At 42.2% G+C, this 17323-nt stretch overlaps 1 protein-coding gene across 2 annotated transcripts in view; it reads right to left on the bottom strand.

Moving 5' to 3' along the window:
• Positions 1 to 17323, bottom strand: part of PLOD2 (procollagen-lysine,2-oxoglutarate 5-dioxygenase 2) — a 65389-nt gene that overhangs the window by 28277 nt on the left and 19789 nt on the right. For both annotated transcript variants that reach the window (XM_081862385.1, XM_081862384.1), the window contains exons 2-3: positions 16023 to 16114; positions 12542 to 12678 (exon numbers count right to left, since the gene is read on the bottom strand). In XM_081862385.1, the coding sequence (XP_081718511.1) occupies positions 12542 to 12678; positions 16023 to 16114 (229 nt within the window). The remainder of the gene's footprint in view (positions 1 to 12541; positions 12679 to 16022; positions 16115 to 17323) is intronic.

Genomic DNA, 17323 nt, shown 5'->3' on the forward strand with positions numbered 1-17323 from the left:
TTTTTGTAGATACTTCTTGAATTTCTCCCAGTCTTCCTCCATCTTCTCTTCTCCCAGGTCACGGATTCTGCCAGTCATCTCGGCCAGTTGCATATAGTCCATCAGTTGCATCTGCCACTCTTCCAGTGTGGGTAGATCTTGAGTTTTCCAGTTTTTTGCGATGAGTATCCTTGCTGCCGTTGTTGCATACATAAAAAATGTTCGGTCCTTCTTTAACACCTTCTGGCCGACAATACCCAGAAGGAAGGCCTCTGGTTTCTTAGTGAAGGTATACTTAAATACCTTTTTCAGCTCATTATATATCATTTCCCAGAAGACCTTCACCTTAGGGCATGTCCACCAGAGGTGAAAGAATGTTCCTTCATTTTCTTTACATTTCCAACATTTATTATCAGACGAATGGTATATTTTGGCAAGTTTAACTGGGGTCATGTACCATCTATATATCATTTTCATTACATTTTCCTTCAGAGCATTACATGCGGTGAAGTTCAGCCCAGTGGTCCACAACCTTTCCCAGTCCTCAAACATAATGTTATGCCCAATATCCTGTGCCCATTTTATCATAGCCGATTTAACCATTTCGTCTTGTGTGTTCCATTTTAACAGCAAGTTATACATTCTAGATAGTACCTTGGTCTTTGGTTCTAACAATTCTGTTTCTAGCTTCGATTTCTCCACCTGGAACCCTCTTTCACAGTCATTTTAACCTCAGGAGTCAGCATAACGGTCACTAATGTGATTAAACTTAGCCCAAAACTTTTCCATCCATTTAACGATATTGTTTTGTTTTTACATATTTGTCTTAAGTGGGAAAGCATTATTTTCTGTTGAGGGCAGCATCTCCTTTCTGCTAAGGCAATGTGGCCCTCAACAGAAAAGGCCAAAGCCAGTAGCGGGTGAGGCCAGAGTTGGAAGTGGGCAGGTCCACTCTTTCTCTTTCTCTGCCACTTCCCCCATTTTCTTTCTAACAGCCACTTCTCTCCCTTCCTTGTCTCGCTCCCTCCCACTCTTGCCTGTCAAGGAAAGGACAAATTATTCTGGTCAGAGGTTGAAACTAATCACTTGCAGAGAGCTATTGAAATTATGCAAAGCCCAAGGACTTCAGGTTCCCCACCCCTGTCTTAAAGCCATAGCTGCTTCGTTTGTTTTATTAATATTTATTTATCACTGAAGAGAAATGAATTTCTCTCTTCACCTTTGTAGGGAGAGGATCTCAACTTAATGAGAGTGCATACCCCCACAGTAATGGTTGTTGTTAAATAATCCAGGATCACTATATTCCACTAGTTCCATGCATATTTATACTAGCAGTTTAGGAACTCATTTTGTTTTGCTTTTAACCTACTTCTTCCCCTGTCTAACTCCTTACTTGGCTGAGAGTAAAAAAATATGGATTGGCATGCATTAACAGGTCACTTCAACCACCCATGTGATCTCAAGGGATCTCAAGAATGGCTGGGGAAACCCAGCCAGATGGGTAAGGTAATTATCTTAAAATGATAAATAAAGGGGGAAAACAATTGTGCAGAATGTAAAAGAAGATACTGAAAAGGATTAGGGTGAGTCTAGAGGACCTTTCAGGTGTTCCTCCATATACAGAAGATTAAACCTCTTTGATTTTTCCCTGAACTTCTCACTTTCACCTATTTTCTTCTTCTTTTGCAATCACTTGTAGCTGAGTAAGATTGTCTTCTGTAAACACGGTTTTAACAATGAGTCCACAAGTGACTGTGGAGACCGATTCTGGATCCACACATCCTTCCACAGTGGGGACATAGATTTCTGAATGGGAGTTGATCATAGAGAAGGTTTGCCAAACGTGCCTTTCTTTTAGCTCATTTCTCCCTTTTGTTGTGAGTTTGCGTGTCTTCAGAGCCCATGACACCTTTGATAAAGGCTGTTTTGGAGCACTCACAGGTTCATATACAATGAGAATGCATAGGCTTTGTCTGTTCTCAGGTTTGGGTGAAAATGTCTGGCGAGTGGGGCCAGTGGGCACAATCCCATTCCCCCATACATTCATCCTAGTTGGATGACATTGTGAATAGTCCTCACAACTGTGTGTGTGTGTGTTTAATCTGTGCCAACTGTTAATATTCTGTTGCAAGGTAAATGCAAATTCTGCACCATGCAAAAACAAATCTTGCAAGCTATGCTTAGGCACCACAGTTTGAACAGGATATCCACAATCTGGAACCTGGAGGAGGACAATGTATAAGAGGGCCCTTCGTACATTCGCCCTCCAACTTCTGAATGGGGATGGCGATAGAGTGGGTATCAGGCTCATTCCTGCTCTCATGTCAATTTTGTACACTAATGGGATGCCTGACAGGGGCTAGTGCAGGCTTCCTCAACCTCGGCCCTCCAGATGTTTTTGGCCTACAACTCCCATGATCCCTAGCTAGCAGGACCAGTGGTCAGGGATGATGGGAATTATAGTCCCAAAACATCTGGAGGGCCAAGGTTGAGGAAGCCTGGGCTAGTGTTTGGGTTTTTGTTTTGTTTTTTTGTATCAGATTGCTTGCTCTTTAAGTGCCTGCATAAAACACCACTGCCTTGTGAGTGATTACAAATTCCCAAATCTGTCTGCTCTATCATGGTTGTACTTTTACACACCACTTCCAAGCATCAGTGATAACATCCGCAGCTGGCAATACCAGTTCACAAACAGTTTTTCAGAGACTGAGGCTCACTGCTGATTCCTCTGCAGAAATAGCTTGTTTAGGATGTAACATGCTGAATGTTGTACCACATGATATCACAAACTATGATATTTTTGCTGATGCTGCTGAGATTTTACAACTAACTGGAGACATATATTTGAGAAGCAATGTTTTAGCAGTGCAGCATTCAGTATATACAAAGCATTACAATGGTCCTTTGACAAGGAGTGATACCAATACAAAAGGGCAGCAGAGTGCAAAATGGGCTGCTTTTCATTAAGGTGGTTTATAACAATCACTTGTTGTGTTCTTCCTTTGCCAACGCATGTTCCCTGGAAGAAAACCGATATGTTGGCTTTGGCATGCCAACTTTCAGTAGAACAAGGTTATTATAGACGCTACCGCAGGTCTTAAGACACAGGGCTCTGTCACAACACACACGGTTTGCAAAAAGAAACCCCTGCTTTCTGTATAAAACCATGAAAAGGGCTAACAATGAATGAGCCCCTGTTGGAATCATTGCACTGCAAATTCATTAACTCAAGGAGGCCTTTGTCTAGGAACCGGAGCAATTATTGACTTGATTCCACTCAGGCAAATCTCTATTCTGCCATCACCATGCCCTTTTCATCCAATGTCTACCTTCTTTGCAAACACAGTTAATAAAACTGACTAGTCAATAAAACACAGACTACTTGCCTCTCTGAAAGTTACTTAGCTCAGTCATTACATCCAATGCTACTGGGTTATATGTTCAGCTGTACCTATTTTAATGGCCTTTGGAAAGCTTAAGAGAACAGAATTGCTGTTTTGGATTTTAATAACACTGTTTTACAGCTTGGTGTTACATGTGTGCATCTGCACTGTCTTATTACAGGGTCCCCCCCCCTCCCAAAAAAAATTCTTTCCAGGTTGTCTCTAGTTCTCCCTATACAGCACTTCAAATATTTTCTGGACACACGGATCCATTACCAGGGAATAAAGAAGACTTATGCCTCCTTTCATTTTCCTCTCCCCGACCACAAGCTTGCCAAACTGTATTCCCCTGCATCTGGTAATTCAGCAGTCCAAGATCTTGGCTGCCTCTATCCTTCCCCTCCTTGTCTCCCCAGCTCCCCTTCTCCTCCAGTCTCTCTCCAGAGAGCTACTACCACAAATGCATAAGCTGTAGAGGTCCTTGTCATTTGGCAGTTTTAAACCACATGAGGGGAAGAAAAAGAAGGCCTTGTTCTTTTCGTTCTTTTTGCAGTCATGAAATGTGCACTCAAACAGGTTTCCTCTCTACTAAACTACTGAGGATGTGAAAGATGTACAGTGGAACCTTGGTTTTGAAATGTAATCTGTTCCAGAAGACCATCCGACTTCTGAAACATTCAAAAACCGAGGCGCAAAGGGCAGTCTGCAAATTTACAGAGAAAATTGAGAAAAATACAATGCCCATTCAACTTCCAAGATGCGTTCAAAAATGGAAACATTTACTTCTGGGTTTTTGGCAATCGAGTTCCGAAATGTTCATCAACGGAGACGTTAGAAAACTGAGGTACCACTGTATTCTTCATTTTATGTTCTGCTTGTCATCTTCTCCACAACCCTATATTTTCTTGCTGCTGCCACACCTTGGTTTCCTCCATCATCAGCCTGGTGCTTGCCAGATGTTTTGCACTGCAACTCCCATCAGCCCCAATCAGCATGGCCACTGGTTACAAACTATGAGAGTTGGAAACCAAAACATCTGAAGGACACAAGGTGTGCTTTCCTTTTTTGCTTTCTTCTATATAGACTTCCTAGTCCAACAGAGGCAAGAGAAGGAAACCTCATCAATGGGGCCAACTCAGCCTAGGGAGGGAGAGACCTATACTTTCTAGGACAGATAATAATAATAATAATAATAATAATAATAATAATAATAATAATAATTTATTTATATCCCACCCTCTCCAGCCAAAGCCGGGCTCAGAGCGGCTAACAACAGTAAAATAATACTGCATTCTAAAATCAATTCATTATAAAATTATATAAAAGTGCTGGCAATGTTTGTGGAATCCACAACCAGCTCTGATGGTAGAGAAGGAGCCAGGAAGCATTTCTCCAGGAAATGGGACATTCTAGGCATCACAAAGGAAAACAATACCTCTTCAATGGGGCTTTCCCAAGAACTGGAGTGGAGGACTGAACAAGAAAAGGATTTGAAATGAGCATGTCACATTATGTTTAAAGACAGGTTATGTGAAAAACAGCAGGCACAGGATCATGATCTGGCTGCATTTCAGTGACAGAAGCTTTACAGCAGCGTCAGGCAGAACTTTGCATTGCAAAATATTATTTTTTCTCCTCATACTACCAGACTGCTTTTTTAAATTATGAAGTCCTCTTACTTTTTGTTAACTCCTTTTATGTTTAAGCTGGAAGCATTGCCCAGCTGCATAAAAGGATGGTGTCACTGTACCAAAGTAGGTAGAGTTACATTTCAGACATCTGTGAGCTACATATGCAAGTTGTGTTTGTCCTTTGGCTGCAACTGCATATCTAGCTCTGGCCAAGCTCTCTCTCCTGGGGGTGGGGGGTGGAGGCCATTGAACCGCCATTGGAGGAACAGAAACACTCAAGCAGCACTTAGGAAAGGCTTAAGGGCCCTACTTCTCCTTGGCAATGTTACAGCACCTGAGGGCCATTAACACAGTGCTGATCTAACAAGTGCAACAACATCTAAGTGAGCAGAGCATTCAAAGAGACAGAACCAATGCAAGACAGCAAGGCCACCCCTCACGGTGTGGGGCCCTTCCACCAGACATAATGCTTGGATATCAATCTGCTTACTGTAGAATCAGATGGTGATGGGTTCTGTTAAGTTGTGGGTGAACATATCACATGACACAGCGATTCTTCAAACAGCTCTTGTTTATTCACAGGCCAGAACAGAACTGAACTAAAGGGTTCAGCCAGCCTGCTTATATAGAGCTCCACTACATTGCAACTGTAACACTTTCTGTAACTATCCAATCACTGAATGTCACTTTCAATCCCTTAATTGCATATGTGGACCTGAGTGAAAACTATCTACAGTATCCCCCTGCTGGCCAAGGGTGAGAACTTCAGTACATAACAGGTTCAAAAGAGGAGGGGGGGACCTTGGATCACAGAACAAGGGGCCTATGTCTGAACATCTGTGCCTCACATATAAAGGACTATTATCCCACTTTGACAGTCATGGCTCCCCCGAAAGTCTAATGTGGCCTGAAAAGAACAAAGAAAAGCAATGTGGTGTGGGCAGGGGTGTCAGACTAGACCCAAGGAAACCCTCATTTGAATGGCTACTCAACCACAAAGCCTAACTTGAGCAAGTCTCTATTTTTATCCCAACCTGTCTAACAAGGTAGTTTTGAAGTGAGTGATGGTACCCAAGCTTGCAGCCTTCTGCTTTTGGAGAAAACTGGGATAAGAATCTGATAGACAGGTGCAGAATTGGGCCTGTAGGAAATGTATAATATGATCCTTCAGAAGGTTTACAACTGTTGAAGTAGATAAATGCTTAGCAAAACATAGCAGACCTAGAAAAATGTCCCAAGGAGCATTAGCATTCTCTGAAGAGTTGAAAGATATAAAGAAATGGAATACAGTGGTACCTCTGGTTACAAACTTAATTCATTCTGGAGGTCCATTCTTAACCTGAAACTGTTCTAAACCTGAGGTACCACTTTAGCTAATGGGGCCTCCTGCTGCCACCGTATGATTTCTGTTCTCATCCTGAGGTAAAGTTCTTAACCTGAGGTACTACTTCCGGGTTAGCGGAGTCTGTAACCCGAAGTGTTTGTAACCCGAGGCACCACTGTACTGTAAATGCAAGGTATTTCCTGAAGGGTGGAGGAAACCAAAAATTCATTCCAATCAGGTCAAAGAAGTACTGTATAATGAAGCCCTGTAAGAGCAATGTGTGAAGAAAAGTTTTTCAGGGTTACCTAATCTGAATTAAAACCACTGGCAGCATGACAGTAGTGGATCATATAAAAAAGCCACACTGGCCATGGTAAAGTTCCACTGCCAAAGGAATGCCTTGCTCAGAAGTTATGATGTGATTTGGCGATGTATTTTCTGGCCTTTACACTTTCTTTTTTAAAAAAGAAATCCTTTGTTGGTAGGAGAAGAGGGAAGCTTAGCTAGCAAAACAATATTGATTTCACTCATAGACTTGAAACATGATATTTTAGTTTGAAAATCTATCCTTGCTTCAGCTGCAATACTGGTGTCGTCTGCAAACTCAGGAACACGTTTCTGAAATGGTGTACTTGAAGTCCTTTATATAGAGCCAGACTGTCAGAATTCACTACTGTAGTGGAATAAATTATTGCTGTATCTGGTCTCCATTTCCCTGAGAGGACTGAAACCTGTGTGAAAATGCACAGAAGCCTTTTACATAGAAAGATAAAGCTTTTAACAGTTTCCCCTGCTATTTTATTGTATATCACCTTGAAACGATTATAGAGATGAACAGCAACAACAGCAACAATATCCACACTTAGGTTTTAAATACTGTGAATCAGGGATGAGGAATTCAGCACCTGGTATTGAAAAGTCTTGTCTAGATTGGTGCCTCAAAATGTTATTGCACTGCAACTCCCATTGCCCTTGACCATTTGCTTTCCTGGCTGATGGGAGCTGGAGTCCACAATATGTGGAGCGCAACAGGTTACCCATCCCTGCTGGAAACCATAGCAAGCTATTTTTCACAGAAAAACAACAACAACAATGCCTTCTCTGAAGGAGAAGGCGTGTTCAAGACAGAGGGCACTGACTTTTGCGCTGCATCTGCATACATTGGATTGATCCAGAACGTGTTATAAAGTTATGCCATTCTTTGCTGAATTTATTGTCTGCTGATTTGAGGCACCAAGAGGACAATAAATTCAGCAAAGAATGGCATAACTTTATAGAATATTATTAAAGATCACTATAAACATTTAAAAACGTTAGCAGGATTGATATAGCACTTGTAATTTAAAACGATAAAGGATAAAAATGGAAATGTAATAAGTTAGATAAATGCAATTAGATGCAATGAAAAAGGAAGGAAAAAATTTGGAAGCCATGGGAGGGGTAGAGAGATGTCTGGGGGTTCAGGGAACCCCATACATGTATTGACATACATTATGGTTTTAATGTAAACAAGTGTTTGTGTGTGTAAAAAAATGTTATTTCAAAATTTGAAAATTAAAAAGAAAAAGAAAAAGAAAAAAGAATGCTGATTTGAGATTTGGGACACACACACACACATATATATATGTATGTATATACATAACTACATATGCATATATAGAATTACCTACATATATATATATATATCTCAGAAGTGAAGGGTTATTTCTGTCTCTATAGCAAGGAACTGACATACCATCAATCAAGTATACAAGGCTACATTGATTATTTGCTTCAGAATCAAACTCAGAGACTGAAGAAATAATTGATCCATTGATTTCTTGTAATGTATATCCTGCTTTTGGTTGCTCCAAAAATATACTTAAAATAGCATCTCTTGCTTAAAAACAGAACAGAAAATAAAGCACAAGAAAGAATATAAATTGGCAGGTGGGTGCCAAGTGAGCCTCTCTGGAGAATATGTTCTAGAGTAGAGGCACAATCAAGGAAAAGGTCCTTTTCCCTGGTAGCCATCTCCCCCCCACATCCCATATGATGGCAGGAGAAATGATGAAGGGCCTCTCATGTAGATCTCAGAAAGCTTAAACACATGGGAAAATAGGTAACTATTACACAGGTAAGGTTGACTGACATGCTGTGTTTTTTGTAGAGGCAAATAATCTCACTGCAAAAGAAAGCTGGAACAGAAAGCTGCTGATTAACAAGAGGTAAGGGGGAAAAGGCAAAAGCTTGTCTTTTGCTCCAAGCGGAACGGCAGGTATTTAGAAACTTTGCAGGGAAGGAAGCCTATTAAGTAAGCTGTATAATGTTACCCAGTGGGTTCATGAAGACTCCCACTGTTTTGCTTTTCCCCAAAGTTTGGCAGAAGAAATGTGAAAAGTGTGCCTTGGAGTTTCTCCAGCTCTCAACAAAAAATATAAAATGAATAAATGAAAATGGCTGGCTTGTGCTCCAGACAACCCTCCATTCAAGCTGGCTAACCCCAGAGTTGGACCTAAAGCACAGAGTGAAACAGGGGATGCTCTGAGAGGAGAAAGTGGTGCCTGGCTCAGAGCTGCATTTTCCCTTTTTGCAAAGTTGTAGCAGGAACTTTCAGTCAGTGACAGGAACCAGATGCTCTCTAGAGTATGATCTCCCAGACAACATTTTTCCACCACAAGACGGAATGACCTCATGTTATTCCTTTCCTTTTCTGTGTCCCAGAGTGGCAGCATATTAAGGCATTCAGACAACTTTTGAAGTGGTAACAGTAGCAGCCATATGACAGAGTGGAAGGGCTTAAATATTTAAAGTATGTTTACAAATTCCAATTCCAGATTTGTTATCAGTTATAAATAGCTATATCAACCATGGGGTTTAATAGCTTTGAAATTCTGCCTGTTCCAAAGTGGCCAAAGTGAGTATTTTTCCTATCATGAAAACATTTGCCTCATGGCAAAACACAATTTACCAGGCCATACTTTTTGTGTCATGAGCGACTGGGAGAATCTGCAAGTCATTTGAAGTTTTTTTCTACAATCAAGGGGTATATAAATTTTTATTGAATAAATAAATTATTATTATTATTATTATTATTATTATTATTATTATTATTATTAATTCATGTGTTGCCTTATACCCAAAGATGTCAAGGCGACATTGTAAATATTGAAAATATACAACGACATCTAAAAATGATCACAGTAAACAGCCCCCACAAAGTACACAATTCCTGCCACAAATCTCTCTCTCTCTCTCTCTCTCTCTCTCTCTCTCACACACACACACACACACACACACACAGAGAGAGAGAGAGAGAGCAATAAAACAGAAAGCAGCTAAAAACCACCAGATATCAACATTCAAATGCTTGAGGTATATGAAAGGTCTTAGCCTGAATGTACCTAACTGTCAGAGCTGCCTCTAGGTCCCAGCTCACAGAGGACCAACGCCAGGCTGATGTTATGTACAAAAGTCTTTATTGAAGTTTAATTTCCATTTCAAAGCCAGAGCGTGCAGCCCTACGTCTAGACTCTAGATCGGCGAAGTCCCGTCTGAGTCTCCGCCCCTTCCACACCAGTTTAAGATCCTAGCCCTGCTCCACCTCCTGCGCTGCTCTCTTCTCCTCTGGGTCCTCCTGCCCTCTGGGGCATTGCCCTTTCTGGACTCTTCCGACGCTGAGTCGCTTAGCTCCTCCCCCTGCCTCCGGCGTGCTTTAGGACCCGGTTCCCAATCCTCACTCTCTGCTGTCCCGCGCTCCTGTACATTTGAACTTGCTTCTCGCGCCAACCCAGTGACCTTTCTCCTAACCGTTACACTACTTCTATCACTGCTTCCCTCTTCCGCGACACCTCCCTTCCGTTGTCCGACTCTCCGAGGGAGGCGTGGTAGACTCTGCCTCGTCTCCTCTCCCTGGTGGGGAAAGCACTGGCCCCGATGCCTGGGACTCTTCCCCCCCCTACTCTGCTCTGGTGGGGAAGCTGGTCCTGATTTCCAACTACTGCTCTGGGAGTCCCTGCTGCCCCCTTGCTCCTGGGGCGTTCCCCTTGGGACCCCCCTGCCCCTGGCCACTGGCGCTCCCTTCTGTGAATCTTCCGATTCGCTGGAGAGGCTCATGGAATCCCTCGGACCACTGTCCCCTCCTACGCTCCCTTCGGATTCCTCCCCCTCGCTCTCCATCTCCCATCTTCCCTGTGCCTCAGCTCCTGAGCCCCTGACACTAACAATATAAGCAAGACTCAAGTAAGTTTTTAAAAAGTAAGAATATGCATCTAAAGCTTATGAACAGAAATTGAAACTCTAACAGCATGCAAGTTTCAGAAGAAATGTGCAGCTCATTACATTACACATCAAGTCTTCCACTTTCTTATTATTTGAGTTTCTCACCTTGAGAATGTTTTAAAGCCTGCTTTGAAGTCTTGGAGAAGCTGCTCTCCTAGCTAATTGTGGGAAGCAGAGAATGCTGTGCTGCGGTGTTAAGTTCAGCCAGATGACCTGCCATTTCTCCCATAGGAAGGAAGTTAGATTGGCAGGCTTCCACAGGCCATGTGTAAGTGACTGAAGCCGAGTCCAGACAGTTATTCCCCATAGAGCTAGATATTCAGGGTGGGGAGGGCATTACCAACTAGGTTGGCTCATTCATGGTGCCCAGCCTCCATGCTTTGAAGGCGATGTCGCACACTTGAAAAATGAAGGTTACGTAAGGGGCTTTTTTGAAGAGGGAACTCACAGGAACTCATTTCTGGCATCTCTCAGGTGGGTGCCATTGCTATTCTAAGAGAACGAGGGAGGTGTTCATGGTGAGTTCCAGCACCTCTTTTTCTAGAAAAATAGCACTGGATATTCATCATTAAGAATCCACACCTGCTGACATGTATATGCTTAGACACTTTTGTACAAATGTCATCTTCAACATGTGAAGGACAAGTGCAATAAGTGAGCCAGCAGGCAGGATTCAGACTTTTCCCTTCCACACTCACTATTGTAACACAAAGACCACATGCAAAGGGTCTGAATCTTTATGCTAGTAAACCAAACAGAACAGACCAGGAAATGGCCGGCTGTCCCATGCTGTTAAGACTATTACTCCCATCATCCATGACTATCGGTTGGTACTGGCTAGGGCTGATGGGAGTTGTAGTCCAACATCGTATGAAGGGAATAGACTTCACTGTGATAGTCTTTATTGCAACTCTAATCCCATTAAACATTTCCTCGGGATTAATTGCCTCTGATTCTCTACTCGCAAACTCCAACCTGGGTGAAATTCCCACTTTAGCTATAAACCTGTACAGAATACAGGGGGAAATGTATGTGTGTGTGTGTGTGTGTGCGCGCACACACACACACACACACACACAGAATACAAAATAATGTCTAAAATGTTTTTGAAAGGAGACACCAATTAATTATAAAACATGCACCCTAAGAGTTAGGGCTCCAAAATAACAGCTTCTACTTCTGAGCCTCATATGAATTATGGATCACCAGGCTCAGCCCTGCAATTTTCTTCAATAGGAGGGCCTGGAAAACATGGGGCTGGGGGAGAAGATCTAGGAGCATGTATGAAGGGCATCATTGAATAACTTCAGCCAGTTTCCACACAAAACATCTGAGATTGGTGAAGGAAGTCTCCCAAGTCAGAAAGAATTACAACATCAGGAAAGCTTGCATCCCAGCACTGGACCTCTAAATTTTAGAAATTAGCCAATACGCTGTCTTCCAGATGTTGTTGGACTTCAGCCCCCATAAACCCCTGCCAGCATGGCCACTGGTCAGGCAAAAGAGCTGGAGGGCACCAGGTTGAAGGAATCTGCTGTAAGTTTAACATAAATTTGCTGCTACCGCTCACTGTGCATTCTTTATAAGAACACTTTCTTATTTAACTGCCAATTGTGCAGGTCATTTACCCATTTACTTCTGACAGGAATTTCTAACTCATAAAGCAGGAATGTTTATTTTAGACTGTGTGTCTCACAGCTTCTTGAAGCTAGATAACATCCACTCCCTTCAAGGAACACAACATGCCCCGCTGACAGTTTCTGCATCTGTAAATCTGTTAAACAAACAAAGCCTGCTTCTTATACAGCGTAAAATCTCTGGAAGTGGAAAGAAACACTAGCTTTCCCCATTTAAAAACTAGGACACAGGGAAATATATGCATGTTAACCAACAGCATGTCACAACAAAACTGATTTTCCTCCACAGTCCAAAGTACAGGATCCAAAATAAGTAAGTTATCTTACCAGTCAACATACATAACCACCAAATCCTCTTGATCAGCATACGATTCCAATGCAGACTTCAACAGGCGTACTTTCTGACCTCCTCCGATAGAGTTTAGAATATCTCCTCCTTTCCACTCTTCGCCTTTACCCAGCACCTAAGATAAATAATGAAGGGTCTTGAGAAGAGTGTGCTGTCACAACCTGGACCATTATTGATCAGCAGTGAGATAGTATTTGGTCTTCATCCCATAAATTAGTGTCAGCTCCAGGGGGACTGGTTAATGTGTCCTCTGATGGGCTTCTTCCTCTGCCAGTAGGTCTTGGTATCTCCTGGTATTCTCCTGATGGACATCTGCTACAACTGCAGACATCTCCAAGCAAAAACACAAACAACTGTCAATGGCAAAAGCCACGGACTAGGGCAGTCCATAACTCCAACTTGCTTGTTACAGGTACCAGAGAATGCATTCACCCAGTGAACTGGCTGTTTGTCCATCAATGGATTTGACTTTGGCGGGGGGGGGGGGACCAATACCTGCTGCTGGAAATAAAGGCACTGGTTGCAGTAAATCACCACAAGCCCTACTGTCAGCAGAGGAGGCTGTTAGTGGCGTTGCTTCTGTCTCCTGCCTTTTTGGCACTGACCCATGACCCATGAGTCTTCTTAGTGGTAGTTCACCATTGGTGGAATGCCTCCCTGGTGAGCTATGTCTTTCTCCCTCCTTATCAACTTTCCAGAGAAATATAAAGACATTCCTGTTTACCCAGGCATTTGACAGCTGATGGAACTTTAAAATTAGTAACTGTGGGGGTCTGTGGTAGCTTTTTAATGTTTTTAGGTGTTTTAGATGTTTTTAAAAGTAAAGGACCCCTGACAGTTAAGTCCAGTCGTGAACGACTCTGGGGTTGAGGTGCTCATCTCGCTTTACTGGCCGAGGGAGCCGGCATTTGTCCGCAGACAGTTTTTCCAGGTCATGTGGCCAGCATGACTAAGCCACTTCTGGTGAAACTAGAGCAGCACACGGAAATACCGTTTACCTTCCTGCCAGAGTGGTACCTATTTATCTGCTTGCACTTTGATGTGATTTTGAACTGCTAGGTTGGCAGGAGCTGGGACTGAGCAATGGGAGCTCACCCAGTCATGGGGATTCGAACCGCCGACTTTCCAATGGGCAAGCCCAAGAGGCCCAGTGGTTTAGACCACAGCACCACCCACGTCCCCCTTAGATGTTTTAAGGTGGTATTTAATTGGATTTAAATAGGGGTTTTTATTTTAAATTGAATTGTTTGACACCCTGGCCTCCTTTGGGGAAAAGAGTGAGGTACAAACACAATCAATCAATAAACTGCACAAGACAGAGCTGCAAGTGGATTATGGAGGGCTAGTAAAAAGTCAGCTATCATTTTATCAGCCAGTTTCTCAGGTCTTATGGGGCCTGTCAAATGCTCAACCCTTTCTAAATCAGACTTTTTCTTAAATATGATTACTGTTGTCCTATCTAGTGGATTAGAGGGGGGGGGATCCTCAATTCACTTCCAAAGAAGAAACACTGTTTCCCTATCACATTTTAATTCTCGGTGCATTTCCTGTACGTCAATGAGTAGAAAAGAAACTTATTTTGAAGTGAACATGTTTAGGCTGAAAACAAGTTACAACAAAGCTCAACACACACCTCCCATGCCTTCCAACAGTTTAGACATATTAAAGACAGGATTTCACTGCCCATAAATTTTCCATGTCCCAAGCAGTCCTGAGCACTATGACATCACTCTAGAAATATGAGAGGCGATTCCTAAGCAAACAGTAACCCAGCAATTACTTTCCACCACATAAGTCGCTCAAAGCACCAAATTGCTGAGAAAGAGAGGGGAAAGCTTTTGATTCTTAAACTAGATAAGTAGAGTATTTCCAAGGATAAATCACAACTGGACTAGGACACTGTGGACAGTGGAGACAAACACCACTAATCCGCATGTTGGAGGAGTTTCATTGGGCAGTGGTAATTGTAAAGTTTTGCCTCATTTGCAAAAAGGAATCCTGCACTGCTTGTGTTTCATTCCTGGCCATCACAGTGGGATAAACATTCATGCTATCACAGCTAAAGCACCTTCATAGTGTTGAGGTGCCAGAACAGATGGTGCATTCAGGATGGAATAGTATTTGTTTAGTTGGCTGGCCGGGATTTCTTTTTAATCTATTTTAGCTGAAGAAAAGGGATAAAGGCTCTGAGAACTGAATTAAGAGAACTGCGTGTTGCCTACACCAGCCTCTTCCTTCCGTGCACAAAATAAATTGTGCATGTATAGGAAATGTCCACACAACTGGAAATTACCTTTTTGGGGGTTGCTGAATCCTGATTATGTGGAAAGACCTTACATACACAAAAGTTCTTAGCCCTGCTCACAAAACAGCATGCGGAGCCTGATTGTGATGGCAGGCATGACCCAGCTTCTTTGTCACATATTAAGTAGCAAGCAAATACTGATGGTTTTAAAAAGGGCTTTTAAAAGGAGGCAGGGCCATAGCTCAGTGGTACAATAAGTCCCAGGTTCAATCTCTGGTTGGGCTGGGATTAAAATCTTTTGCTGTTGCCAGTCAGTGTAGACAGCATTGAATTAGATGGACCATAGGACTGACACGGTGAAATGCAGTTTCCTAAATTTCCTACATTCACTGGCAGAGTGCAGGCATTGCATGCAGAAAGTTCAAAGTTCAGTCACTAATGTCTCCAAGTAGGAGTGAGAAAATCTCCTGTCCAAAACCCCTGAGAGCTGCTACTGGTCAGTGTAGCAATATTAAACTTAGATTAGCCAGTAATCTGACTCAGTACATGTCATATCTCTATGCCTTGCAGTCAGGCCCGTGGGAATCTGCTAAGCAAAATATTTTTTATTGACCTCCATTGCTCTGAACCTCTCTGATAGGAAATTCCCTTTAAAGTTGAAGTGCTAAGTCCTTTACAGCCTATTTCAGTTATCAGTGTTTTCCTACAGAACCAAGTGGAGGAGCACACATTCCTCGCAGAAGTAACTTTTCTAAAGCAGCAGTTGGGATAAGGCCAAAAATAAGGAGGAGATATAAATTCCAAGAAATGGATGCATTTTATTCTGAAGATGCAGAATATAAGGGGGATGCTTTCGGATGAAAATAGTTACCAAGCATAAGCATAAGTTAACTGGAAAGGAAAAGAGATAATATTTACACAGACTGTGGATAAAACCTTGCCAGCCCTTAAATCTATAAGCCTGTGGAATAGCCTCCTGAGCTAAGTAGAAAACTCCACCATCTGGAATATTAAGAGCTAGATTAGGTGAAAGATTACTAAACCTACAGTAGGGAGTAATTCTGAATTGGCAAAGGTATGCAGCAAATGACCGAAGTGGTATTTTCCATGATTTCATTCTACAGTGGTTTATTTTATGAGTGTGTGTGTGTGTGTGAATTCACACACAGAGAGAAACTATTTTCCATATTTTGAAAGAGGAGGGTACACAATACCTTTACAGTGTAGTTAAAATGCTTTGCTGATTGCATGAATCTGTGAAAGCCATCCGTTTCCTTTGTTGCAACAGTTAGAATTAGTAGCTTATCTAGAAAAAAGGGGGAAAGAGAGAGAGAGAGGTGTGAGTTCTTCACAGATGAAATAACAACAACAACAATTAATGGATTTCTAGCCTGCCTTATTAGGATATGACATACAGTATTGGAAACACTGGACTGCCCAATTCAATATACGGCAGCTTCATACATGGCATGCATATGGCATGCATAAAAAGTAGAGCTAATTTTCTTCTGATTTACAAATAAATATTCTTCCCTTCTCACCTGGAGGCAGTTGTTGCCATAGGCAATGAGCAAGGTAGCTATTTACAAGTGACTACCATCTTTCCATTTTGTGAGAACGGCCGCAACCCTGTGGTACAGTATCTGCTTTGCAGAAAGTACCATGTTCAATCCCTGACATCCGCAGGTGGCGCTGAGAGTTCCCTGCCTGAAACTCCAGAAAGCTGCGGCCAGTCAGTGTAGACAGCACTGAGCTACTTGGAGCAATGATCTGATTTGGTATAAAGTAGCTTTCTGTGTTCCAAATTAAACCTATTCAAAGCAGTCGAGGAAGCCAAGCTTGGGTCTTTCTTTTGCCCTGTAAAGTGGCATATAAACACTAGGAATTATAGAGGGAAATTCACTGGGGAGCTCAGAGCAGTGCAGAAACCTAATCACTACCACCCTGTGTGGTAGGTTAGGCTGACAGATAAACCCTTGGCCACTCAGGAAGCTCAGCTGAACAGGAGTTTGAAATTGAATTGCCTACTAACCACTGCACCACATTGGCTCTGTGTTACACCATTTACCGTACTTTCTCTTTGATTCAAACTGGATACAATAGAACTAAGCATTTCAACAGCTCACAAGAGAAAGTGCAGCCATTCAAGCTCATGAACAACTTTCCCTTTAAATACTGTACTGAAAAGTTGTCAAAACCACATGGCCTGAGGCCCCTGAATGATGATGTTGGAAATAAAGTTGTCTAAATGAATGTCTGTGTCCTATTATTCAGGATGCAAGGAGTCACAAGCCCAGGCCAAAATCATTAATTTGCTATCCCTAATGTGCCACTGCTGACATAAAGACTTGGAAATGAAGCCATTTGGAAACCCTTCAAACTCATGGAATATTATACATTTTCAATAAGCTAGATTTTATAGCGCAAAAGAGAAAATCCAGTTTGTGCAATAAAAGTCTGTTGTTTCAAGCTATTATGTCACCAGCTTGAACATTATTGGGGATTAGTTAGTTAA

The sequence above is a fragment of the Podarcis erhardii genome (genome assembly GCF_964252035.2).
Source record: "Podarcis erhardii genome assembly, chromosome: 5".
Lineage (NCBI taxonomy): Eukaryota > Metazoa > Chordata > Lepidosauria > Squamata > Lacertidae > Podarcis > Podarcis erhardii.